Here is a 26,380-nt window from a genome sequence, read left to right as displayed (position 1 = left end):
CCATTAGCTTGGAAGCATTCTTGGTGGAAGATGTTGTCGTTGCCCGTTCTTCTGTATGATTATAAGAGGTTCGGTTACGAGACCGCAAGCACTGGATGCCACTGGCAGTGCCTTACAATGTGCAGTGTGATGAGTTCATTTACATAAGGCTCACTTCCGGCCGGTCCAGGGGGACCGTACTGCACCGAGAGCCTGATGACTTCACCCACAGCAGCTAGTTGCAGCGAGAGCGAGTGTGTTTGAGATTACGACCGACAAGCTTGGCCTGACGACGTGTTGACCCATCGATGATTATGCTGTGTTGCAGCAAACACATCATATCTCAACATCACCATCATCGTCGCCATCGCCATAATGATGGCGATGAATCTCGACGGGTCGTAGTGGTCGTCCTGATACCGATACCGGCTATTGCGACAACTTCACTCCACCATGCCGTCGTGTGCTTGGCCTAATGAGCAGAGTGCATTAAATAATAAACCTCGTTGAAATGATTATTGACACATTCGGGCACTTCGGGTACGTATGTGGGGGTGCAAGAAAAAAAAAACCTCCAGAAAGTAGGCAAAGTGGATCGTGTCATTCGACGACCAGTTTTTTTTTTGCGTCTAGAAGCATCGAAAAGTCGATCTACTAGCCGCTCAATAAATGGCAAAAGATGATCGAACCAGTGGAGCTCGGCCAAATCCTTGTTTCCAAATCCTCCAGGGAGTTCCTCCGTTGCTTGTGCCAACAGTCTCCCCAGTAGAAGCGAAAAGAAATTAAATGGAAATCATTAGATAAATACCTGCATGAGGACTGGTAAACGACCGTAATTGAGGTAAATGGAACCCCGACCTCGTATACAGGAGAGCTATTTTACGAGCTTTTAATACACAACCCACCAACCTGTTTAGCCGACCATCGTGTGGGGTGTGTTTGGTTCTGTTTATCTGAAATAACTATAAGTGCAACACAGGTGAAACTAGAGAGAAGTGCAACTAGTGCGAATGCAGGATGCAATACAAGAAGAATGCACTTAAACCCGGGTGCATTTTCTTCGTGTCAACACGCCCGCGGGTTGCCAACAATTAAGGCCCCTCGTGGCGCAAGCTTTTGAACGACGTGTCCATTAGGCACTGAATCGAGACTCAATCCCACCGGATGATAATGCGAAATATTATTGATGCTATAAATTATTGCTACAGGCAACGAGGGCTTATCGGCACAACGCGTAGGCAGAACCAGATTGTCACAGAGCTCGCAGTGAGCTCCATTGATTGCATTTGCACGGCAATAAAACAGATGTTTATCTAAGGCGATGAGCACTGAAAGCTCTCTTTTATGGGCAAGCGAGCAGGATTTCGCAACAAGACTAGGTAATTAATTTTTATTCCACCCTGAAACTCGTTTCCAAAGGCTTTGGGATGCATGAATAAATTCAATAATTTAAACCTTTTTTTCTTCTTTATTCAGCTCAAAAGCAGACTATTTATGAGCTACGAGTTTGAATGCATTGCAAAGAAAAAATGATAAATTATTCCCAACCGCTTGCGGCTTCTTGCACATCCACTTATTCTTATTACACACGCTAAATGGTGCATTATTAGCGTACCACCCAAAACCGCCCAAAACGGGTGTGTGCGGCAGCACATTGAAAATGTCACCATCAATTACGCCATTATTCGAATAATTCGCTCCAGCACACAAAAAGAGACCCAATCCTAGTACAGATTGCTTCTTTTTTCTTCTGGAACGGAACAAAACTTCCGGCTGAAGAAATTCTCCGCTTATTCCGACTCATTTGCGTTGCATACGGTGCCGAGGGATAAGTAAAAATTGCTCCATCGAAACAACGGCTTCCTTGTTAGGAAGTTTTTCTTGGAGGTCGTGGCTCCAGACGGAAGACACTGCCCTGCAAGGCACAGCTTGCCATCGATAGTGGAAAGCCATTTTGGGGAAAGTTTGCGAATAAATTTACCCCAATTCTTTTCGCAGAGGTGTTACAGACAAGTTCACAAATTTGCTTGCGCTAAAAATGGCATCAATAAACGTTTCTGTCTTATTTCAACGTACAATAAAGTGATCAAGTATGTATGGGAGCGAAGTTTCCTTGAAGTTTCCATGCACATCCAATAAAACCTTTTCTGTACTCCAATTTCCTTTAAACTTTACCCAAACGTGGAACTAGCTCCACACTACAGTCTGTGCTCTACTTTGTCTAAACACGTTTGAAACCACATTTCAATCATCAGCCACTTTCTTGAATATACACACACCCATACACACACAAACACACACACACATGCCCAAACAAACGCGGTCGGTGGTTCATCACTCTCAAGCCGGAGCCTGAGGTAATTAAATTTGAATCTCGGCAACGCCTTCTAATTTATAGTTTTGCTTTGGGTCTATAAATACGACCGCCAGCTCGTAAATAGTAAAATCCGCAAAAACAGACCCCCAGTTCGCGGCTGCCCAGTTGCCGTGCCGCAATCATACTCGAGAACTGAGATTTGCAAAAGCGTGCAAGGGGAACCGCGTAGACAAGCACTAAGTGAAAAAGGAGGCAAATTATTTCTTCTCTACCATCGTGCACCCTGAAGACCGGAACGCCGGAACGGAAGTAAACCTGTGGTAAACGGCGGCCACGAAGCGGAAGGTAAATATAAATAACAAAAAAAAAAAGAAATCATAAATCCAAAACGGTGAAAACAAAACGACCACCGATGGCCGAGGGGAAAACGCAAAAGTATGATATTATTGTCCACAAAGTTGAACGGCACGCGGTCCGTAAGGATGGAAGGACCGGCGACGGTAAGACATGCTCAATGATCCTCTGATTTATGTCAGTATTTTCTCCTTTCTCTTGTGCTCTGGATTGGGAGGGTTGGTTGTTTTTCCTTCATTCTTTGGTTTTTTGTTGGTTGTATTCTTTCCTACGCTCTCCCACTGCATATTGTTGATTTAGCAAAAGATTCCATGATTCAATCACCATTTTCCCGTTCTCATCGTCGCCGCCACATTCGATTGTGGATTAAAGTTGGTAAGATCAACACCGCGTGGACCTAGTGTGTGTAGAAGACAGACGGGTACGGTTGGTGGGAAAACCGGAAGCACTTCATCACCGTGGTGGCGTGGTTTGTTTTACACCAACTCACCAGGTTTCAGCGGTCAGTTATGAAAATAATATCGTAAAAAGGTTTACAGGATAATTTATTCTTGCGTTCACTTCGCTCGATCCTCCAAAGAGAAAGCAAATAATTTTAAAATGTATACATTTCTTTCTGCTCGCTCCATATAATATGTTCTTTCACAGAAGAGTGTAAGTCAAAGAAAACTCCACAAAGCAACTAAATGTGCTCCGCTGTCAAGAAACTCAACTCAATAAAAATAAAACATCCTTTTCATTAGCAGCACCCAACACGCGCATAACGACTCGCGTGTTTAATGCTCCACCATAACTCAATGATGTAATCTGCCATAATACTACCACGCTGTACTTTTATTATGTTTCTCCACAGTACATCGAGAGTACACCTACTAACACTATCGCCATCGCCCATCCGGCGTATGCATAATACAGACGGCGCACTACCACTGCAACGGATGTTAATTTTCCTCCACATTCGGACCTCGGCGAGGGAAGTGTACTACTAGCATTACTTGCTAGTCACTGCCCACACACGACCTACGACAGCTCCTTCCTCTGCCTCTCCTGTCTCGGTGCAAAATGGTGGGAAAATTAAAATTCTTTTCCCGCTGCTTTGATTTCCATACCTTCTTCCCGTCTTAGCCAAGTCCCGCCGCTCATACACTGGCTGGTACACTTTAAATCGCTAAACCACGCTTTGGTTTTATTCTCGACCGAAAAATGCTCGTAAAATGTTAGCTGCAGTACCGCGCGTAGTTGTGGCCGTTTTTATACATGTAACCGGCGAGATCCGGAGTTTGGAATGGTTTTGCTCTTTACGAGAGAGTTTGTGGAAAAGAGGAGTGTGTGTTGGCGGATTTTATTTATTTTCCTCTTTTTTTCTTTTTTTTTTGCGAGTACGAGTGGAAATGTGACGTACTGTTCTGTCTATGCACAAGAATGCACAAAGTAGTATGCACTGGCATGGAATTTCCCGGTGAATCACTCCGGCAAGGAAAGCGCTACCTAAATAGTTGGTGTGAGAAACGATTAAACAGCAGCAATGCCGCCGACATAATTGTTCCGGATAATCCAACCCTCCCCGCCATGGCTACTCTACCTTACGAAACGAATCCAATTAACCCCCTAGCCTTCCAGCGGATGACCCGGCCTAAGGTCAGCGGGTTTAAAACAAAAACACAATCGATCTCCAATCGACCGGCCCTGAGGCGGAAAATTCACTAAATAGCACCAGACAGTGCCACCAATCAACCGCGCGCTAACGACCGCGCAAGTACGGTAGATCATCGTTCGCACCCGGCCCGGTCAGCCCCGAATCAACCGCGCTCCGCTTCTCCCCAAGGGCTAGTGAATCGTAAATTTTCCCCCTTTTTCCCATTATGCTAGAGTGCGGAGGACCTTCTGCATCGCCGATACTCTTCATCGCCATGCCGCAAAACGCTTCCTAGTACGCACACCGGGAGGCAAATGAACACATTATTTATCCTGCCCACCGCGTGTCTTGACCCAGCTTTTCCCCGCACTTGCTTTCAATAATGCGCGCCCAAGCTCTTGACAATGAAACGTGATGACGTTCGCGCGCTGAATCATTCCCAGAATACATCACACAGCAGCAGGCAGCAGCAGCCAACAGCAAGGTTCGCCAGATCCGCCAGAAGCAACAGACGCACCAAAAACCCGGATCACCCGTTTTGCCTGGGGTTGGATAGCGAGCGAAGTAGAGAAGGATGCGAAAAAAGTGGGTGAACGTGGGTGTTCACCGCTGGGAAACAGGGTGCATAGTGCATTAGTGTGGGGTATTTAGGGTTAGGTAGTGCAGCCACGTATGCGTATGCACGACAATGAGATGAAATTGCCCTCCAAAGAGTCCAAAGGGGAGGTAAATGCACTGTTGCACCAGCAGCAACAGTTTAAACCGAAACATCTGGTTGGCTTTGGGCGGGGGGGTTTGGAAAAGTTTGCATTTCGGCGAAAAAGGTTGCACAGTGCACCATAACTCAACGCGCGTGGTAGGAACATAAGCAAATAAGCAGTCGAGGAACAACAGGTCGATACACAACCTGTAGAGATGATTTAGGGTGAGCGAAACACTTACGAAAGTATTTTCTGTTTTATTTTACGGAGGGAGGCGATAAGGTTTTGGAGATTCGGCATCTCTAGAGTTCACGTGAGCCTGTTGCACTTAAGCAAATGCTTTACAGCGGATGATTGAAATCTTGGGATTTTGCCTGGTATCAATGTCAGATGTTCGTATCAATCACTGTATGAATATATATTACAATTCTACACATATACAAATAACTTGAGAGTATTTCCTTATATTTCAAAACTGAAATCATACAGAATACTGAAATCATACTGAACTCTGGTATGAATGATCCATAAGAAACTTGTCATAGAGATGCCTAACAACAGAGTGTTCTTTAAATTTGATTTTGTGTTTCTCAACTTGAAGCGATTAAGAGTATTTCAAATGTTCCAAAATGAAGAAGATTACAAACGTACATCAGACAATTGTTTACAAGTTTATAAGTTTCATCTGGAAATTATATCCAAAAAGAACATCCAATGTCCTCCAATCTTGAAAAATGTTCACTCTGAGATCACATTGAAGAACAATCCAAATGTGCTGTACTTTGTAAGAAGCCTAGAGAAATACAGAGTCCGCCAACACCAAATCGAGAATATAATTGCGGTAATTTTTCAGCCCTACAAAGTAACGCAAGCTCCCCCACTCACAAAGCCAGGTCGCGTATAAATCATCTTCAAGAATTATTCAGCAAAACAAACAAAACACCCCAACAAAACCCCATCCGCGAAAGGGTTCCACCGGCAAAACGTTTCGTGACACCTGCTTTGGCAGGCCCTTTTACGAGCCCTGACCCACAATCGCGGCCAACGGGTTGACCATAATGCATATCTTATTCGCTGACCTCAAAAGTCTTACCCACCCATCCCGCCGCGGCATCGACACCACTACTGGGCACACATACACACACACACACAAAATCCTCACGAAGGGATTTGCTGCCAGACAGTAGGTTCCAGCTAGCAAACGATCGAAAATGTATAGCTCTCGAACCACTCCTTCATCGCCACGCCAAGGAGGCTTCATCAGTGATAAATGTTTGTGGCCTTTTTCGGAACTTTGGCGTGCCGGGCGAAAGGAACGTGTGACGGTGACGGCGGAGAAGCCACCTTCACCTTCTGTTTTCGTTGCACTCACCCAACACTCGGTGCCATCGATGAAGTCAGCACCCGGCACCCGGATCGGATGCTAATAACGCCTTAGAAACTGAAACCTAGCCCCTCCAACTACTCAAACAGCGCTAGAAACTGATGAACAATAGTGAGCTGTGATTAATGAATGTCATCTTCTCGCACGCCACTAGACGGAGAGCGCTTGTGTGGCTCGTCTTAGCTGAAGTGTCGTACTACGATGATGAGGACCCTTCAAGTACATCCCATCAGCATCGCCACTGCAATTCCTAACACCAAACCAATTTCGATCACCGAACGTAAAGGTTGTCTCCGCGGTGTAATGTGATGTCCTTGCTTTCGCCGTCAAGCATCGCCAAGCACTTAAGCACCGGGCCAGCCAGATCTTTCCGCACCCCAGTCATTAGAAAGGAGCGATGTGCTTCAAAAACCACACGCACACGCAACAAAAACTTTAACCTCCGCCAGCCATTAGGTTTCGCGCTCGAGATTGGCAAAACTAAACAATGATTAATTAACACCCGGGAAAGGCCGAAAGTGCGAACTGCTCTTCGTGACCGATGCGATGACCGCGCCTGTTCTTTCGCCAGTGGGGGAGGGAAGACAAAGTTTGGGTGAGTTTGCAGTTTCTTTCATCAAGTTGTGCCAACTACCCCGTGTACACGGGGTTAAATCGAATGGGTGTAACGACTTTTCACATGCGATAAATTTCCCCACTGTCAGCCGTAATGACAACCGGCCCAAGAACGATCACTTGCCGGCATCGGTTGTTGGATGATGTTGTGCTTGTGCGAAGAATTACGGGTGCGTATGATTAATGGGACCACTTGCATTTAGTGTGCTGGGTGGCAGCGCCCCGTTTTTCAGTTGACCGACCCCTGAGAGGCGTCCCAAGGTTTACACCGGCGGACACGGAAGTGATGGAGCGCATTAAAAGGGTTTAATGTAGGCTTAGACTACATCTCGCTTTCACCCCGGGCTTAAAACAAGCGTAATTCGATGTTGTAAACCTCTTTTCCATATGCCACCTCGTGCTCAGAGCTCAGAGTAGGAGAGGAATTTCATCTTCCAAACCCACCACCACCACTACAACAAACCCATCAAACCCATCAAACGATCGCATCAATCACACATCATCAAACCGACGCTCTGTTTACGTTGGCCAGCGTACCACCAAAACCACTCAAAACTATGTTAGATCAACTGCAACATCGGTCAAACATTCCATCCTGCGGCCTGTTCCGTGGTACGCACACGGCGCACGCTAAGAAAAACCGAGCAAAGGAAAATAATTAAAATTAAACTCCGTAGCGTAGGCCCGTAACGATAGTAGTAGTAGTAGTAGTTGTGGAGCAATAGTAAGGCGCAGGAAATTTCATTTATTTATACTTCTAGTTTTTCAACGCAGTCGCCCGAATAAACAGCAGCCACCAAGCAGGGGGAGTGAAAATTGCATCCAGAAGCGTTGTGCAAAGTAAACGTCACAAGCGTTGCAACACGGCGCTGGCTGGTGGCGAGCGAAAGTTGTGAAAATGCTTCACACAGCGCCCATGAAAATGCGCGCTGTGGCCGCGTTGAAGGAGCTGCAGGCGCGTGGAAAATGAAGTTGTTTTGAATGAAAATATTCGTTTGTCCAGCTTGATGAAGTTGCATAATGAAACGGAGGGGGGCGGGTGAATAATTAAAAGACTGACTGGCTGGTGAGCGTGAAATGAAGAAAATTAAGATGCTTGAACGAGAACTGTTCGTTCGCTGTAAAGATCCGCTCCGAGGCACAAGGTTAAGCCAGCAGGTTAATTAGTTCAACGAAACAAGTGGAACATGTATTGCGCTGTATTATCCTTGAAAGTGAAGAAATTATGCTTGAAACGAACCAACCAACCGGGAAAATATGATTGGAAAAGAAAAGCAAAACAAAAATCATCTCAAATTTTGCCTCCATTTTCCCTTGCGTCCGGCGCATTACCAAATTGTAGTATCACACGAGCGCTCCAGCACTTTTAACTTTCAACATCTTTTTACTAGCCCGGCCGTGCGTTTGTTAGTAAGCCGTAAATGGAAAACTTCCCAACTTTCCCTCTCCCTGTCTTGGTTTTGGTTGGTGTGTGTTAAACCGGCCGTTCTACTTTTGAATTTTCCCGTGCCCAGTGAAGTGGCGTTAACCATGGGGAAAAGGGGGAAAACCGCCTTTTTTTGGAGTGTTTGATTTAAGTATTTCCCATCCTCAAGGCAATCTCCCTCCGTAGACAATGTTGTCTTATGTGGAGAGGACCAAAAAACACCAAACATTACCAAGAAGGTTTTTTGCTCCCATCTTTCCCCCTTTCTTTTCAAGAGACACACACAGAGGAAAACTCTCAAGATGAAAGTGACACAGAACGGATACGGAGGACGGTAGGGAACTGGCGAAGCATCTTGATATGTTATTCTTTTTCCCACTCGCTCCACACGCGTTCGGCAGTGTTTTCTCTATTCGCAACTCTGATCAATTTTCCAATTTTTCCTACACACTCTGGTCTCTTTGTGCGTGTGTGTTTGAAGTCTTATCCTCGCTCGGTCGGTCGGTCGGTTTATTTGTTTACTCAACCCCCCCGCAGAGAGTTTCTTTGTAACAAACAACGGGCGATGCGTGTGTGTATTTTTGATTTTTCGATATTGTTGCCCCGTCCATTCCCGACTATCATTTGGCGACTTGGCGAAATATTTATAAATACGCACGCTAAAAACGCACCATTCTCTATGCCTTTTTTTTGTATCGTTCGTTCGCGTCACAAAACGCACCTTCTTCTCCTCGTACCCTCTAGCCCTGCGAGCGTCGGGGCAGCTACTTCTATGCGTGAGAATTTGTTTAGTCGAGCGGAAACAGTCGTGTTTACAAATAAAACACGTTTTATAAGCTAATGGCTCGCTTCCGGGTACTCGGCGGGCGGGCGGGGAGTGGCTGATGGTGCCGGTCTTGCCGGCGTGTCTTTGAGCAAGTGAATGGGGAAGAAGGTGGCGAAGGAAAGAGAAGGCAAAGAAATAAAAACAATTGACACAAGAAAGTGACGGGAAAACTCCACTCCACTGACCTCCTTTCGTCCCACTCCCAAAGGTTCCCCGACGCTGGCTATTTCTCTTCGTCTAGTTTTCGCTCCCGACAAGCCGCCCGAAGAAAACTTGCCATCGCTATCTTGCCACTGTTTTCTTTCCCCGTTCAGTGTCGTTATGGAAAAAAAACCTGTCAGCACAACTTTTGTGTGACATTTCCGGAGAACAAATCTGTGGTGACAAGAAAAAATAGGAATTGGAAGGGCCCAGTGTGGTGGCACAAATAAAAAGCAAATGTCAAACGCGCTTTTCATCACGAGCCCGCGTGTCACACATTCGGATTGCCGTTCGCCGTTGCCCCGGATCAATTTATGGCACATCAAATCGATTCGAGCGCATTTGTTTCGAGCCCACACCGCGGAACCGATCGTAAAACTGTTTGTGCGTATATGTGTGGTGTAGATGTTCTTTTTTTCGCCCCCTCCCCCCGGTGGCAGCAGCAGGTTGCAAGTTGGAAGCGCGTTTGATAAATGCACAAATAAACCGAATGATTCTGTGATCAACAAAGCAAAACGACCATCGGGCACCATCATGCATGTTCCATGTTGGACACAGTTGTATGCTAGGGATGCGTGGTTTAAAATTGATTCTCTTAATCTACAAACAGCCCGCGTTTTGTGTGCATTTCGGCATAGTTATATAAATCAATGATCAGCTCCCCATTTTCCCATACATCGGCTGGTGCTGCGGCGGTGGTCGTCAGCCAGCATTTGTGGTCAGCATGCAAACACGAGAATGAAACAATAAATCAATTCAGCCTCGCTGTATTGTAACACAGAAAGCTTTATTTTGGGACAGGTTTGGAAGAGAAAGGGCACGTAGCAAAAATGCTTTCATCGAACTCCAGCCCCCATTTTCGGGTAGGCAGGAGGCTTGAGATCATTAAAATGCCATTAATCATACTGCAATAAGGGATGATGAGAAGCAGGGTAGGCAAAAGCCTCCAACTACTACTACACAACTCCCCCGGACACAAACCGAAATCGAAATCCAAAAATCCACTTCCGGGTGGTTCTCCGTGTGTGTGTAAACAGAATGATAACAATGAAAAAACAGGACATGCCTTGCCGATTGCAATTTTTGTCCAACTTTCCCCTCGAACAAAATAGTTCCTGTAAGTTCATTTTGCAGAAATAAGAGTGGGCGCGCGCATTCTTCCCCCCTACCTCCCTTAAAATGGTGGATAAAATTATCAATTTTCCACTTCCTCACTCACGCCGGGGAAGCTCCGTTTGCTGGAATTGAAAGTTTCGCTTCATGGTTCATTTAAAAAAGGTTAAAGCAGCAAACCGATTCTAATGGGCCAGTAAAACCGAAAGTAAAACAGGAACTACTTCGTTCTGTTCTTCCTTTGCAACTTTCCCGCAACATTTCCCGTTCTGATTTTTCCACTCACCACAACAACAGAGAGAAAGAGGGTGTGGGGAAAAGTACCTTCGATCCCTCATATTGGGGTGGCTAAATGGAAAGTAAACAAACCAATAACTATCACAGCACTGGAAAGCGTCGCGAACAAAGGGCGATGCGGGAAAATCGCAGATCGTCGCGACGTAAACTGGACACAGGACGGTTGGTTGGGATGATATTTAAGTTTCCGTTCATGGTGTTATTTCCGGGGAAAAAAGAAAGGACTCCACAGGGCTTTTTTTGTCACCCCTCGCCCCTGCTCTGAATTGTTTGTTTTTATTTTCCTTTTTTTTCGCCAGCCGAAAATGCGATTTGTTTGTCACTTTACTCATTGCTTGTCCACAGCACGCTTCCTAGGAGCCTTCTTGGTGTGCGTGTGTGTGAGTGTCCTTGTACTGCGGCTCGCTGATGTTTGGGAGGTAATTTAGAAAGTGTTTTTTCCTTTTTCTCTCTCTCTGTTGTTGCGAGGAAACCTCAAGACACAGCGCGTGTGCCTGTGCAAGTGGATGGAAAATATAATTTATCTCTCCATGGTGAATCGTGCCGTCACAACCGCAGCTCCAGTGAAGGAATCGTTTGATTGGCCCTGAATGCTGTTCCAAAAGACGGGATAGATGATGACGACGAGCAACGACGGGCTAACGAAGTTGAGGTTTCGCGTACACTTTCAAGCACTGCGACTCGTTGACACACTCAAAGTGTGCCGATCAAACGAAACAGGCCAGCGACAACACAACCTCTTTCTATGCGGGCAAAGTGTGGGGTGGAAAACTGTGTAAACGATGTCCCAATATCGATGCTCGAGAGTACATGTGAAACTTTTACCCATTTCCACACATCCACGCGCACGCTTTCTCCCCATTTTCGGTGCAGAAAATTGGGACGTATGTGCACAGAGAGAGAGAGGGAGGATGAATGTGCCATTTCCCAGCCCCTTGTTCCCCGAAAACCAAAAACGTTCACGTTCATTTGGCTTGTACGACGGGAAAACTTCCTATCCTCTGTCTGGCAAGCACGGGCCCGACGCCGTTTGTCGTGCTGATGCTGTATCGATTGCCAATTGCCGAACACGAGCTGTTTTGTTCTGTTCCGAGAAGTTGCTCCTCAGAACTTTTGGTATCGAGCGCACGTAAAAGGGGGCAAAATTGGATCAATTATTGCAACGAGACTGAGCAGTTGAGGTGTCGTTGAGAAATGTTGTCGGTAATGGAAAATAAATCCCCCGCATTTACGGGGATTGTTGTAAAACCAGCAGAGCAATATTAATATAAATGCATTTAGGCCTTCTTAGCAATACCACAATCAATCAATGAACCGTCCGAAACTGCCCGAATGACCTCCTTTTGTCAGAGCATCGATCCCGCATCCCCTACGACATAAAACTAAGCACGAACACCCCGGGCGATTCAAGCAATAAAACTGACAAAAACATTCGATTATTGAAACCGAACCTGAGTAAAACATTTACGATCCTAATTATGGAACTCCCCTAGCCCTCTCTCTCTCTCTCACACACACCTAGAGCTCTGTAAGCACTTATACAAAAACGGTGGTCCATAAATGGTGTGATCCAAATTATGAGAACGCACATCCGGACAGGAACCTCCATTTATCACCTCCCTCAAAAAAAAAAGACGCACTTCGGATCATAAACCGGAATGGACTGACAAATTCAACCACAATAAAAACCACACGACCCCACTTTGCTCCCCTGCTTGTGCTTATTGCCGTTTAATTACATTCCTGCAGCTAAGGTGGGTGCCAAGCGGAAAGGAGAGACAGAAACGGAGAGACACACAACAGAACCCGGATTATGATAGCATTTTGAGGGTGGGATAACCCGCGCCGCAAATCGTGCCTGCCTGGTTCGTGCCGGGCGATGGAAGCAGAAAAAAATACAAACCCCAAAAATGGTACGTGTTAAGGAAAGCCCCCACCGGGTTTGGAGGGCTTAAGGACGTGTTCATTACGGGCCCCAACGCGCGCTCGCAGGTCTTGGCAATACCTGGAGATGTTTTAAGGACACTTCTACTACTTCCACCGGTAAAGTAGGTGAGTTAGAAGGGAGAAGAGAAAAAAAACAACCTCCAAAACCTTCAGTACATACCGAAACCGGGTGGGTTTGAAAGCACGCGAAATAACGTGCTGGAAAGTTCATAAATGGGTGGGTGCGAAATGGTTGGAGCGAACATTGTAGGCACGAACGTGGCAAGGATGATCATTAAACTCAACGGCACAGGAAAAAGGTGCAAGTTCAAGAAGTGAGCATCGAAAGCGGATCGAAAGAACCGGCGCTTGGAGAGGAGCTTGAGAGCTTGGGCAAACATCTTGAGTGAGTTCGGACGATGGTCGTTTTTTTTGTTTTCGTGGGTTTGCTACTCGCTTTTCTCTATCTCTCGTAGAAGAAGGGCTAGACAAAAGGTACTGTTACATTTTTTATGAAGCAGTAAGATTTAGAAAATTTGAATGCATAACCAATGGAGGTTTGTTTGAAGATTGTGCGAATCTTTTTGAAAAATTATGAAACAATTCATAATAGGAAGGCAAATGATATAGAAAACACAACAAGAAGTCATTCGTACAGAGGACTATGGAAAATAGATTAAAAAAGTAAATTTTTCAGTCTGTTTGTTACATGAAATTGAAGGCACCAAGATCAAATCTGATCTAAGAAATAACCTTCAATTATTCTACTCACTTGGTTCAACAACCATAACGTATCTCATCTACAGACGAGTGGGCCTCCTCAAATTAAGATCCATTGAAGAATATCTTGTTCTAGGAAGTGGCTCTCTACAATTTCCAGTGAATGTCTGCCTTATAAATTAGTTTCTAAGGCTTACGTTAAGGCCCAAGACATCATTGAAAGCAACACACCATGGCTTTGGCTATTCTTATTTGCAATGCCATGTTTGTAATCGCTGACAGATTCGTGAAGGTAATTAGGACAAGAAAAGGATACTTTTGATACATTCAAATCTTTGTTCAGGCATTTCTTCTCTATTTTTTCATACTATTTTAAAACAACGATCACTTTATGGTAATTCGTCTCCGATAAGAAGTAATGTGGATTTAAATTATGCATAGAACATACTACTCACCAGCACTTGTAATTAAACACCGCCACCGCTGATTGGCTTGTTTGTCGTCGCTTGCATGTGTCCTCCACCAAAACTCGCCAATCTTAAGTCTTCCCTGCCCACCGGAAGTCGTTGGTTCATTAGAGAGGAAACAACCAAAATAACTCAATCCTCCACGCACGTCTCACGCAAAGCCACCGTACACTTCAGCACCGATCCGGTGGCAAATTGGAGCTTTCAACATTCACCATTATCAACACCATATAGCACAGCGACTGCATCTCTCTCTCTCTCTCTCGTCACTTGTCGTGCACTGGAAACGACGCAAACACACACACACTGCACTACCACACACCGCGGCACGGAAACATATCAATTAGCGTGCACTAGCTCTTCTCTCCCCAAGCTTCCTTAGTGGCAATGTGAGCCGCAGCACAGAGGAGAATATTTTCTTACGTTTCTTCTGCTTCCTATTACGGAGAAGTGGGCCTTAAATTTGGGAGCTTGCGGCGGTGGTTTCCTTTTTTCGCCAAAGGGAATGCACGCGGATAGTGCAATTAATCACCGCCACTGCTGCCGCTAGCACAACACAACACACCTCAACACACTGTGAATGCACTTGCACACATACACACAAACTGGGTACCCCTGGTCGTCACTGGTCATTCGCTACTTGTTCACTTTTCACACTGCCAGCAGCAGCACAATGACACACGCGAACACTGGCGTGCATAAATTTATGCGTAATTATGCGAGCATCACGCGCGGCTGCTGGAATAAGGATAAGATGGGGATGAGATTATTATTATTATTATTATTGCTACCTTTCGATTCTTTGCGATGTTTCCGAAAGAGGGATGGGTTGTTTTAGCGTACATAACTCTTCCACACGCAACAGAACGGCTCACCGTTTCCCGGTTGCATGCGCGTTAGTTATCTTGTGCGCAATGCTTCACGCAATACGCGTAATAAATGGGCCCCGGCGTGGTTGTGCGCATGTGGAAGGCGATTAAAAAAAAAAAAAAGAGCTATTATTGATGGCTTGTGTTGTAGCGCACTACAAGCTCCCCTCACCATCGGGACGCGAAGACGATGCATCATCCCCTGGCTGGCTTATTTATGTGTGCCCATTTGCTATTTTTCCACCTTGTTGCACTTTACGACACAATCGTTTTGGGGCTAGTGGTGGGCAGTGTCTTTTTTTTCAGCTTAAATGAGAAGTAAGGAGATATCTTTCAGCGTTTTGATTTCTTGTTTTATTTTGTTCCTTTCATTTTCGGGGTTTATTTCAGAAGATCGGCAGTTCGTGGATCACACTTTTATGATTTTATTGCACACAGCCAGTGTGTGATTTAATGATTTTATGGTTTTTTCGGCCCGCTCGGTGGGATGATTGGGATGATTGGTGCTCAGGAGACGTCATCCAGCACGCCGCTGCTGATGAGCACACGCGGTACAAATCCCGAAATTAGCCGGATCATTAATTTTAAGGGCAATGGGAATGCCTTCAACGCCGCCGACATGCCGATCGATAGAATTTCAGAACACATTGAGCAAAGCGAGAGAAAGAGAGAGAGACAGAAAAAAACAAATCTTCAAAATCTCTTCCACTCTCCCCCAAATTCGGTGTTACATTGTTGTGATTCTCCGAAGAAGCGACCACGCTTGCCGAAAAATGCCACCCCGGAAGCAGCCAGAGCAAACACCACCAAAAAACCCCCCTCGATTGAAAGGAAAACCGAGGGAAACCCCCGTCCACGGGCCGTTCGGTTCGTTTGCCAGCGCGTTTCCAGTTCACTCCACTTGGCATGGGGCGAGCGGGCTTTTGCCAACTAGGGACACATTATTTTTCCCGCACACAAGCACACACACAAACACACACACACAGACAGCAGAGAATTGTGAGGCAAACCGGCGTCACGACGTCACCACCACGATGCGTCACCAGAATGTCGCGCGCCCCGGCTTGCGATGATCTAAACTGGCAAACCCGGCGGCCGTCCTTCACGCCTGGTTTCCGGTCTTTTCTGGGAAAGTGGTCGCACTGAATTAACCTAAATATTTCACTCCCCCCTTTTTTGGTAGTGCTCACTCAACACACTACAGTAGTACGGCACAGGTGTACCTTTGGAAGTACTTTTGCTCGATTTTCTCGAAAGGAACGTCACTGGAATGTCACTGTGTAACCGTTCAAGATCGGGCAGGAGCACCAACCAACGTCTACTGCGATGTGAACTTGGGGGGAACAACACCGTCTCTAGCAACCGCCGCCTCGCAGCCTCAGACGACGGTGGTATTCCTCGCAACCGGGCGAAAAGTGCGTCAGGAGGTCACAACAGTCGCTCTACAAGCGTTGGGTGTTACACTCGTCAGGCGGCGCTGACTCCCTTTTAGTACGTGCGTTTTTGTTCATGTGTGAATGTGTGTGCTACGACAGTGAACAGTCGTGAGATCGAGGGAATCCACGCAGCTCTTGCCGATTGCGATCGACGAAAAAGGCGAAACCCAAGCCTCGTGTGTGTGTCTGCTTCACGCACTCACTGGTACACTTCTACCCCCTACCCTTACGAACTACACGAGGGAGTGAAAAAGGCAACGCTACTCCAACAACAACAACAACAACAGCACGAATAATACAACAGCAACACCACCACCACGGCGACGCACAACTAAAAAACAACCGAAACCTTGCTCACCCTTTGCGGTGAAGGGGTTGTAGCTGTACATGTGCACCGTGTGCACCGCGGTGCTTCGCATGCTTCGGCACGAGGCAACATCCGCAGGCAGGCGAACGCGAATTTTGGGGGGAAAAAAGCAGATCAACCGGGACCGGTCGACGACGACGACGACAGCAGCCGACGACAGAAAGTCTGCGCGAGATGTCTGAGAGGAAGCGTTCGGAGCGATTTGATCGAGCACAGTGTTTCGATGACACCCCCTTTGCCCCGTGAATTCCTGCTACAATTCATTCAAGGAACACTTACACACACACACACAAACACACACGCACACACACCTGAGCACGACAGTTGCACGCACGGTGCGTATGCAACTGCAACGGCGTCCAGCCGAGGGCACGACCGTGATGTCCTCGTCCGGATGATGGTAAGCGAGTAGCCCCCCGCTAGCCCGCGTACAAGCCAGCGCGAATTGGGCGAACGCAGGGCAAACACAGCACCAGTAAACACTCACTCAAAGGTGTATACGCAGCGCACCGTTCTGGTCGAATGATCAAACGCAACTCGGCTCGCGCGATTCGCAGCGTGCGGGATCTGGCCCCGTTGGTCGTGCCGTCCGTGCTGCTGCTATGCTGCGAGCTTCGGTCCTCGGCCAACAATCACGGCGTGTGCTCTTCAGCAGAGCGAACGTTTACGCGCTGCTGAGTGACTGGTACGTACACACGAAGGGGACGACCCACGCGCGCGCCAGGTGGTTGCGAGTGACCGCGGTTGGAAGTAGTGGTAGCAGTAGTAGTGGTAGAAGTGGTAGTAATAGTGTAGTGGATGAGAAAAAATTCGCCAAAGGGGTGCGTGAGCTGGTGAGTTCTTTAGGGAGCGTGAGACAGGGGTTGATGTCGGCGATTTTGTACCAACTCTAAGCAACTGTTATTAATGTGCGATGGAGTCTAACGGGTGGATATTATCTTTTGTTGAAATGAAGAGTGTGTATGTATGAATTGTTGAAGATCTCAGCAGTAACAATGGGAGATATTTCACTAAAGAGAAGTTGAATAACCGAATGCTCAACATCTTGAAGAATAAGATAACATACTAATTGAATCGTTTTTACTCCATTTTTCAGAAATCTGAGTTTAACCTCAGGCTTTCTATTAAGATTTGAAAATTTATTGGAGATTTAAAGATCCTCCACTAAATAGGATAGTAGGTTAGTAGTAAGTTTAAGCAATACAGGACATGTAGGATAGATGGTAGTTGCATAGTCAGAAGCTCCACAAATCTCAAAACATTGAAGAATAAGTGAAGAATTTAAAACAAATAAATGGAATCATGTTTACTCTATTTTTGCACAAATCTGAACGAAGTCTCGAGGGTTTAAAAGAAGAAAAAAGTTAGTTGAGGATCTTAGGCTTACTCACTCGAGGATATTACTCATTGTAACATTTCGATGGAATATGCAAGACCAAATCTTTAGATATGTTGAAGACTTTGAGGATTGATTAGTTGTCAGCCATTTTTCTAACTGGGACTTTCAAGAAGATCTGATAAAGTTACCACACTTTCTGGATTTCCCAGAATTCCATTCAATTGCCTTTTCAAAGTTTCCTTCAATTCGTACCGCATCGCAGACTCTGTAACCTAAAACCCCTGCATCCGACCTACCAACCCTGCAAGCATAAAATATGCTCCTCAAACTCATAAGAGAAGGGTGAGTGTACCTTTACCCCACAAAAGAGAGTGAGAGCGAATGCGTGAGAGCTCTCAGATCACCCCCACCTGAGCGCCCTAAAATTGGGGTAACGGTTTCAAACGCACCAACCGAACCATATGTTCACCCCAAACCCCCATTTGGCGGTGTGAGCGAACCGTTTTACCGCGGCTTTGCGTGCGTTGCTTGCTATCAATTATGATAAGATTAACCACAGCATTCGATAACACCGACGGTGCAAAACAAGTTCAGCCGATTCGGCCAACCAGTGTCATTGCACATGCGTTCCACAAAAGCCTTCCCTCCGCACTCTCGAGCACTCAGTCACTCACAGGTTTGCATCGTAGCCGGCTGGGACCGCGGGCTGTTCGCAAACCAAGGGGAAAACGCACGAAACATCACATGGCCCCGACCAGCCGACGAGCCGCCGAGCACTGCTGGGCGACTGGGGACTTCGCCGTTCACCGTGCAACCCGTGTTCCGTTCGGCCCCTTCGGTGGAGATTGTTTGATGTGTTCGGAGACCACGCGGTCGCCGTGCCGCCGTTTGGTTTTTAACTCTGCCGCGGGTGCTACCCTTTAATGCGCTTATCATGGCCCGATGCCCGAGGCGGGTTGAGGATAGGATTTCGGTACCCGCGAGCAGTTGCCGGTCACGATTTCATTCATGCTTTGTAAAGCGAAGTACGCGGTACACGGAGGCGGAAAGTTTGAAGGATTTTTGGAATGGCGAGTGCTCTCGCAGAAGCGGACGATTATCGGAAGCCGCTTTACGCAAAGTAGGTTAAATCCACGTGTGCGATAAAGTCCGTAACGGCTGTACGCAAAACTCAACTATAAATACTCTAGCCGGAAAGCACTGTAGAACACTGTCCAGGGCATCACTCAAGTACAACGACCGTCCAAAGTCTCGACGCGCCGCGACCTTCGCCGACAGTACACGTCTACCGTCTACCGTTAACCAAGCCATTCTGGAGCCGTTTTAAACGCTTCCTTGCGTGGCGAACTTCAAAGCAATCTCACGTACGCGATCCTTTCATGGTCATATGCTGCCGTTTTTTTAAATATGGATCCTTGCACCGGCGGAACTTTGCGTGACCCGCGGCTGGTGGTAGCTCCACTATCTTGCTAACTTCGCGTAAAACGCAAACCCGCGTATTTAGCTGAAACCCTCGCTCTGTGCATATCTGCAACCTTCAACAGCATGTCGAATCGAACGGCACGATCTTCACCGAAAAAAAAAAAACAGCACACACATCGCACGCGCGCGCGCGCCCGGGACACTTCCTTTCACTCGAAACTTGCGTCTTCAGCCTAAACAGCTGTCGCTGTATCCATCACGGCGTAGGTCTCCTCTTGCACACCGTGTTTCTATGCCAACGCTTCGTGGGGGGCAACGGCAGTGTGTGCGTGTGTGTTTGAATTTGGGCAACCCGCGACGCGCTCCAGCTCCAGCTCGAGAAGAGTACTGCCCGACTGAAGAGAGTGTACACACTACACAGGCACCACAATTGGCCACCGCGCGGCGCGCACACGCTCCCGTCGGACCATTGCCAAACCGGTGCGGAATCGATTCGATTGCAAGTCGCGCGCAGCAAAAAACAGAAGAAAAAAACGAGCTATCGACAGCAAAGCGAGACAGCGAACATGCGGAGGTCTATAAAACTGGAGGGTCTCTCCTTAGGTAACCAGTTTGTCGGCAACCCTTTCCGTTCCTGCTGCTGCTGGCTCTCGCTTACCTTGCCGCTGACTGGTGCGGCGTTCCCTCAAGATCACCGGTTTGTCGACCGGGGTAACTTCTTGACTTCATGAATTTTTATGTCATTACATCGATTACGTAATGCTGGGCCTGTGTACCACCTCCCTGCCCCGTGATCACCGTGAGACATGGCAATGGCTCAAACCGAACGGGGATCGAATCGAACGTACGAAGCGGTTCGCCAACAGCGAACAGCGTTTGTGGAGATTCTGGAGAACAACTGTCGAAAATCCAACATGCCGAAATTCAGTCACGAATCTGAGTTCCAGCAACGCGTGTTTGACGCAACGTCACAGTGGGTACGCTTTGTTCGATTCGCGTTGTATCCTTTGCCTCTTTGGCCATTGTATGTTTCGTTTCTTCTTCTTCTTTTTATCTCACTTCCTAACATCCAAACTCCAAACTCAGTGTGGCAAGAAACGGGCAAGAAGCGCATGCGAAAGCAAAATCGAAAGAAATCAACGCGCGACTTATCTGCTACCTAAATCACGTACCCAACACCACCACCGTGTGTGTGTGTGTGTGTGTGTGCGAAACGAATCGCGAAAAAGGCCTCACACCGCGGTGCACCTTCGCCCACGGGTGGCGGTGGTGGTGGTGCTGTTTTGCGCGCTGCTACCAAAGCAACGACACATGCATCGCGCGCGCTGCGACGGGTCCGGCCCGGTTCAAGTCGTCGTCCCGGTTCAAGAACTCCTCCTTCATCCGGCCCCGTGTGCACCCCGTGAACGTGCGAACGCTTTTCATTGACAACTTTCAGCCCTCTCTGCTCGGTCTCTTTCGCCACCCACCGCCCTTCGCAGATCGATCGATCCGATGAGTAATGGTCGTGCGTGATCGTTGCCTGGGTTGGTGTGCTGCTGCCGGCGGTACCACAGGCGGGTTCGCGTACTTGACGGACAAGACGCGTTTCGCTGGATTTGATGGTGAAGGGGTGCGGATCGCGAGTGCGTAAGGGCACAACGTGGGGTATGAATTCTATTAATTTGTACGTGCATTACATCCGCGTGCAATTTACGTTTGGATTCATAGGCCTGGCATGGGTGCATCGAAGCGTGTAATGGAAATGTATGCGTGAGGTAGTGATTGATGTTGACGCTATTGCTGCAGGCAATGGCATGCATTATGAAAAGCTCTTCAATAGCGTTGCAAATACTTTCCGATGGACGAGCTAAACACGATTTTGTTTTGTGTTAGTATTCAAATCGTTGCAAATAATTCATTTTTCGAGCTAATGGTACTTTCACGGTCAAGCTAATCTCAATACTTCCTAACGGTCCTAACGATGACTTTCTTTAGATTGTCTGAAGCTGTTCTCTTGACTTTATAATCCTCCATCATCATCGATCGTGTGTCATCTTTTTCGCAATTCAATTCCTTTTTCAGCGTCCGATTTTGTTCGTAGCATATTGATTTTGCTTTTATTACAACACAATCGCGCCATCAAGACGTGACGAGCGCGGTTGCCACTCGGTTCTTAGATGATCTTACAAAATTTTACCAAAAAAAAAACAAGCAACCGCATCGCGTTTTACCAGAAACATACACAATCCACCACAGAGCAAAGCTTCCCCCCTTGGGGGAGATGCGCACCACTGTAAACCATTGCGCCGCGCGCGCGCGCGCTGCTCTCTCAGTAATCGTCGCCGCGGGACACGACCTCCTTGCAGGTGGGCCGCAGCATAATCGTATGCTCGTACTGGGCCGTGTAGCTTCCCTTCACGTCGCACAGCGGCGGGTACGCCTCCACGATGCCCTTGTCGCACAGGTCCTTCAGCGCCATCTGGTACTTGGTGGCGCCGACCCGGTCCAGCCAGCGCTTGCAGAACGCCAGCGTGCCGAAGTTGCGATTGATCAGCCCGAGCAGACTCTTGGACGACTGCAGCCGCAGCGGCACCTTGGGCGCGTCGAAATCCTTCATGTAGTGCGAGCAGTCCATATCGTCGTGCACCAGGCCGCGCCCGGTCGAGCCGAACGTTTCGATCGCGTAGAATTCGTTCTCCTCCATGCGCGTCGTCTCACCGCCCTTCACGATCGGCACCGTCTTGCCGGCGTGGATCCGGTACGGGCTGATCGAGTGGCCGTTCAGGTTGCGGATCGCCTTCACCTGGTACGTCTTGCCGTCCAGCTCGACCTCGTACGACTCCATCACCTCCTGGATGGCGGCCCCGATGTCGCACAGCCTCACGTCGATGCCCGCCTCCCGGATGCCCGTCTCGGTCGCTTCCTTCACCGCCTCGAGCAGCTTGTCGTACTTCGGGTTGAAGGACAGCGTGAACGCACAGTCGATGATGCGCCCCTTGATGTGCGTGCCGAAGTCGATCTTCGTGACGTCGTCGTACAGCAGCACGGTCGGGTCGCCCGCGTTCGGCGTGTAGTGCGCGGCGCAGTGATTGCGCGAGCAGCCGGTCGGGAAGGCCAGTCCCGCCTCCAGCCCATTCTCCCCGATCAAGCGGCGGGCCGTGTTTTCCAGCTCCTCGCAGATCTCGATCATCGTCATGCCCGGCTTGATCCACTTCTGCATGTACTGGCGCGTCTGTCGGTGGGCTTCGGCCGCTTGGCGCAGCTCGCTGTAAATGTCCTGATGCATCCGGTCGAGCGCACGCTTCTCCTCGCTCGTAAACCGGTCCTTCGCCGTGGTGGAATCAGGGTACTGCATAATCTGTCCCTCCGGGAACTTACCGTCGGAGAACTGCTCCGCGATCGGTACGGTCGGTGCGACCAGTGTGTTGGCGGCGGCGCCCTTCTTCTTGTTGCGCTTCTTTCGCTTCTTCTTGCCATCTGCACCGGTCGCGTCGTCGCCCTCCTCATCGCCCTCCTCTTCCTCTTCCGCGTCGGCCGTGGCGGAAGGAGCGGTGACTGTGGCGGCTTGTGCTGCCTTTTGATTCTTTTTCGCCTGCTCCTTGGCGGCCTTCTCGGCCGCTGCCACCTTCTTCTTGTCCTCGGCTTGCCGTTCCGCTAACGCTTCCCGCAGTGCTTCATCGTCGGAATCTTCATCCGCAGCTGGAGAGGGAGAGAAAACAGAAGAAAGAGAGTGTTAATCATCAGCAGCAAGCAAATCCGGTCCTGCTGCTCTGGGCGCGCATCTGATAAACCTTCAACAATAACAAATCAATAACCTAACCTCAAACTGCAGATGCACGTTCGGAACACCGGAACGGCTACATAACTGCGTTCAACAAGCTCTACACACCGTCTCGGAATTAGAAGCTGCCTCAACCTCGGACCACCCCCTCGCACTCGCTTTTGCCCTTCCTCGTTTACCCTGTGTCGCATCGGCGATTTGCACAACCAACATATTCCGATCGCCCTCGTCCACACCAGCCACCAGGCCGCTGCCACTACTTACCAGGCTTCTTCGGTTTCCTGGACCGCTTTTTCTTCTTCTTGCCAGCGGGCACATTCTCGTCCACCACCTCCTCGTCGACGTCTTCCTTGTCGTCTACATTTTCCTCCACCTGTTCAGCCTTTTTCGGTTTTGTTTCGACGGACGCCATTCCACGCGGGTTTTTCTATCGTTCTGTGCACGGTTTGTTCTTCCTTCTGATGATTTTCTTGTTTTGCAAGAAAGGGCTGTCACACGATCGGACGCATGTGCTTGTGTGTGTGTGTGTTGGTGTAATTTGCTGTCATCAACGGGCTACATAGACAACAGAGAATTCAGTGTTGCGGTTCGTTCCAGCGCATGTTAAATTGTTGTAAAAGTACGAAAAAATTGTTCTAAAAGATTAAACTTGGATTTTTGCTATAATTTTAACAATAAAACATTTTTTCGTATGCTGTAAAAACAGATACATTTGAATTTGGCCGATACAAATTCTTATCGTTTATCTGTCAAACTAACTTGGTTGGGTTTGTTGTGACAGCCAATACAAAACAGCGTCGTAAATTCCTACGAAAAATAATACGCGTCCCGTGCTTGTGTCTTGTGATTTTCCGCGATTTTGATCAATTTCACACTAAAATGCAGGACGATATGGGTAATGCATCGCTTGCTGGGAGTGTTGTTTCCCATAAAATCATTCTCACCATGCCCATTTCCTTTCCAGACGGTACCCATTCGGAAGACTCTAGCTGCGAGCAGCTGCTAAAAGCAGGAACGCCACTCCGGGAGCAGGACCGGTTCCTCCCGATTGCCAACATAACGAAAATAATGAAAAAGTCTGTACCGAACAATGGCAAAATTGCGAAAGAAGCGCGTGAATGCATTCAGGAGTGCGTGTCCGAGTTTATCTCCTTCATCACATCCGAGGCGAGCGATCGGTGCCACATGGAGAAGCGCAAAACCATCAACGGAGAGGACATTCTGTGTGCCATGTATGCGCTAGGTTTCGACAACTACATCGAACCGCTCAAGCTCTACCTGAGCAAGTACAAGGAAGTGAGTATGGATACGAAATGGATCTGATCCCTGCATGATCTAATATCATGATTCCTTGCCAACAGCAGAACATAATGTCGGAGCGTCAAGCATCGGAGGAGCGCGGTGAGCCAGTGCAGACGGGAGAATCGAGCCGACAGGGAAATGGTAAGTAGCATCACATTCCACCCCGCTGGATTGGTTTCTAATCACGTTATGTTATCAGATTCTGTAACCGCTCAAGTCCTTCCCACAGTTATTGGCAATGCCGAGATCATTTACCAGTCGGAGGACGGCACGCTGTACTTCAAGAACGAACCGTACGAGCAGATGTGATGTTAATGTTAGCTTGTCGATTAGCTACGTATTTTATTAAGCTATATTAAGATGTTTCTTAATTTTCAATAAATGATTTTCATTAGTGCGCTGCATTTGATAAACCTCCCGCAGTCGTGCCTCTTGCCGGTGCTGCATCTCGGTAAGTGTATCTATTTTGCCACACAATCGCTCGATCAACGGCCGCAAGCCAGCTTCTGATTCGCCAGCAAGTAATTCCGCGACTCGTTCGGTGGTGAAAGAATTCGTAGTATGTTCCTCGGTGTGTGGAAATTCCATGACGATCTCTTCCGCTACTATCTCATCTTCAAGCCGTTCTTCCTTGCATGTGTTCTCAGCCTCTTCTTCACGTATTTCTTCCTTCATTTCATCTTCCAACGATTCTACGGTACGTTCCTCTACACTGGCTGCTGTATCCAGTATTTGTTTGACTTTCACGAAAAAAGCACCTTTAATGTCGGGGTTAGCCAAGTACGTTTTTTGCAGCAGATTCCATTTGCTTTGACAATGAACTGCAGATGCGTCTATGCCCTGATCGTACAGGTTTTCCGACACCGTAATCCACAAATCATCTTCGGTTTCTATCGTACCATTGATCAATTGCAGCAGTGCTGATTCGTAGACATCGAGAAGAACAAGCACCTCCTCACGCTTCCACAGTTTTGGCGCGATTTTATTTGTTTCTTTGGCTCTTTTTGCCGCAGGTCTGAGTGGTTCCTAAACAGGGAAAATAGTTTCTTTACTAACCGTATTCATGTAAAAGTAATGTGGTAATACCTTATATCTCTTCATTGTTGGAACTTTTTGGAATAATTCGTTAAATTCGGGGCTACACAAAGCCTGTGTGTTTACATTTCAACTGCGCTGTTGACGTCCGGCTTTCCGCGCAAACAACAGCGCACTCTAGTGGCAATCGGAAGAAGCAAGGATCACTATGGGCAAATGCTTCTTGTTGGTGGATATTTAACATTTAATATTTATTGCTCTGTTGAAATATTACAAACAGAAATGAACTTTGTTTTCAATAGTACGCCAATCAATTAATTTCACGGAACGCCTGAAGGTATGCCTAATTTGACATTATGTTGTTACCTTTTAGGGAGAAACGTAACTGTAAGGCCGCAAATACACGACGCGCGTTTCCACGCCCGCGGAAACGCGTATAACAATCCAGCCATAGAAATGAAATGTCATTCGAACGCGCTACCGCGGAAACGCAGAGATGCTCAGCTGGATCCCAAGTGACATTTTCGAGCAGATTGTTAGCGTTTTTCGAGTTGCTGGAAGCTTAAAGAGCAGGCTTAAAATTGGCTTAAAGAGCAAGCGATATTGCAGAGTTTAAGCTTATTATAACAGTTGAAACGTCAGTGTGAAGCATTTTTTCTGGTGCCATTTTGAGAATTGTCATCACGTTGTGCACAAGCTACCGGCCCAAAACAAAACATGCGTACTTTTCAATCCATATTAAACAACAAGTTTATTATAAAACACTCTTTCACGTTGTTTTGTTATTTTCCCAGCGTTTCTCCGCTATTCTGATGCTCCTGGATAGATCGTTTATTTCTTTTTACTCAGTGTTTTGGCTGTTGAACACCAAGGACGAAACTGCAA

The 26,380-nt window shown here is 47.5% G+C and overlaps 4 protein-coding genes across 16 annotated transcripts in view; 1 reads left to right on the top strand and 3 right to left on the bottom strand.

Moving 5' to 3' along the window:
• The window catches only part of LOC121596383 (follicle-stimulating hormone receptor), a 101,753-nt gene extending 82,224 nt beyond the window's left edge, over window positions 1–19,529 (bottom strand). The window contains exons 1-2 of one of the 8 annotated variants that reach the window (XM_041921277.1): window positions 19,509–19,529; window positions 13,951–14,697 (exon numbers count right to left, since the gene is read on the bottom strand). The gene's annotated coding sequence lies outside the window, so the exon portion shown is untranslated. Of the gene's footprint in view, window positions 1–13,950; window positions 14,701–16,625; window positions 16,797–16,913; window positions 17,297–19,508 lie in introns of those variants that run through there. The other 7 variants (XM_041921274.1, XM_041921275.1, XM_041921271.1 and 4 more) reach the window with 7 other exon arrangements.
• A 1,942-nt stretch (window positions 19,530–21,471) lies between these two features.
• Window positions 21,472–24,010, bottom strand: LOC121596797 (methionine aminopeptidase 2B). Of its 2 annotated transcripts, XM_041922041.1 has the most exons (3): window positions 23,918–24,010; window positions 23,423–23,713; window positions 21,472–23,076 (listed from the first exon to the last, which is right to left on the bottom strand). In XM_041922041.1, the coding sequence occupies exons 2-3, from the start codon at window positions 23,568–23,570 to the stop codon at window positions 21,707–21,709; spliced, it is 1,518 nt and encodes a 505-aa protein (XP_041777975.1). In that variant the 5' UTR covers window positions 23,571–23,713; window positions 23,918–24,010; the 3' UTR covers window positions 21,472–21,706. The 2 variants fall into 2 exon arrangements, with proteins under 2 accessions (XP_041777975.1, XP_041777974.1); XM_041922040.1 differs by lacking the exon at window positions 23,918–24,010 and having other exon boundaries at window positions 23,423–23,852.
• LOC121596799 (nuclear transcription factor Y subunit B-1) lies at window positions 23,964–24,873 on the top strand. Of its 5 annotated transcripts, none has more exons than XM_041922048.1 (4): window positions 23,964–24,053; window positions 24,123–24,454; window positions 24,523–24,601; window positions 24,690–24,873. In XM_041922048.1, exons 1-4 carry the CDS (start codon window positions 24,038–24,040, stop codon window positions 24,767–24,769), a joined length of 507 nt encoding a protein of 168 aa, XP_041777982.1. In that variant the 5' UTR covers window positions 23,964–24,037; the 3' UTR covers window positions 24,770–24,873. The 5 variants fall into 5 exon arrangements, with proteins under 5 accessions (XP_041777982.1, XP_041777979.1, XP_041777981.1 ...); XM_041922045.1 differs by having other exon boundaries at window positions 24,660–24,873; XM_041922047.1 differs by having other exon boundaries at window positions 24,520–24,601.
• Window positions 24,806–25,891, bottom strand: LOC121596798. The gene is made up of 2 exons (XM_041922042.1): window positions 25,547–25,891; window positions 24,806–25,486 (listed from the first exon to the last, which is right to left on the bottom strand). Exons 1-2 carry the CDS (start codon window positions 25,559–25,561, stop codon window positions 24,806–24,808), a joined length of 696 nt encoding a protein of 231 aa, XP_041777976.1. The 5' UTR covers window positions 25,562–25,891.
• Between the last annotated feature and the right edge of the window lie 489 nt (window positions 25,892–26,380).

The sequence above is a fragment of the Anopheles merus genome, chromosome 3R, assembly GCF_017562075.2.
Source record: "Anopheles merus strain MAF chromosome 3R, AmerM5.1, whole genome shotgun sequence".
Classification (NCBI taxonomy): Eukaryota; Metazoa; Arthropoda; class Insecta; order Diptera; family Culicidae; genus Anopheles; species Anopheles merus.
Note: the sequence above shows the minus strand (reverse complement) of the source record. Positions and strands in the feature narration are given on the sequence as shown.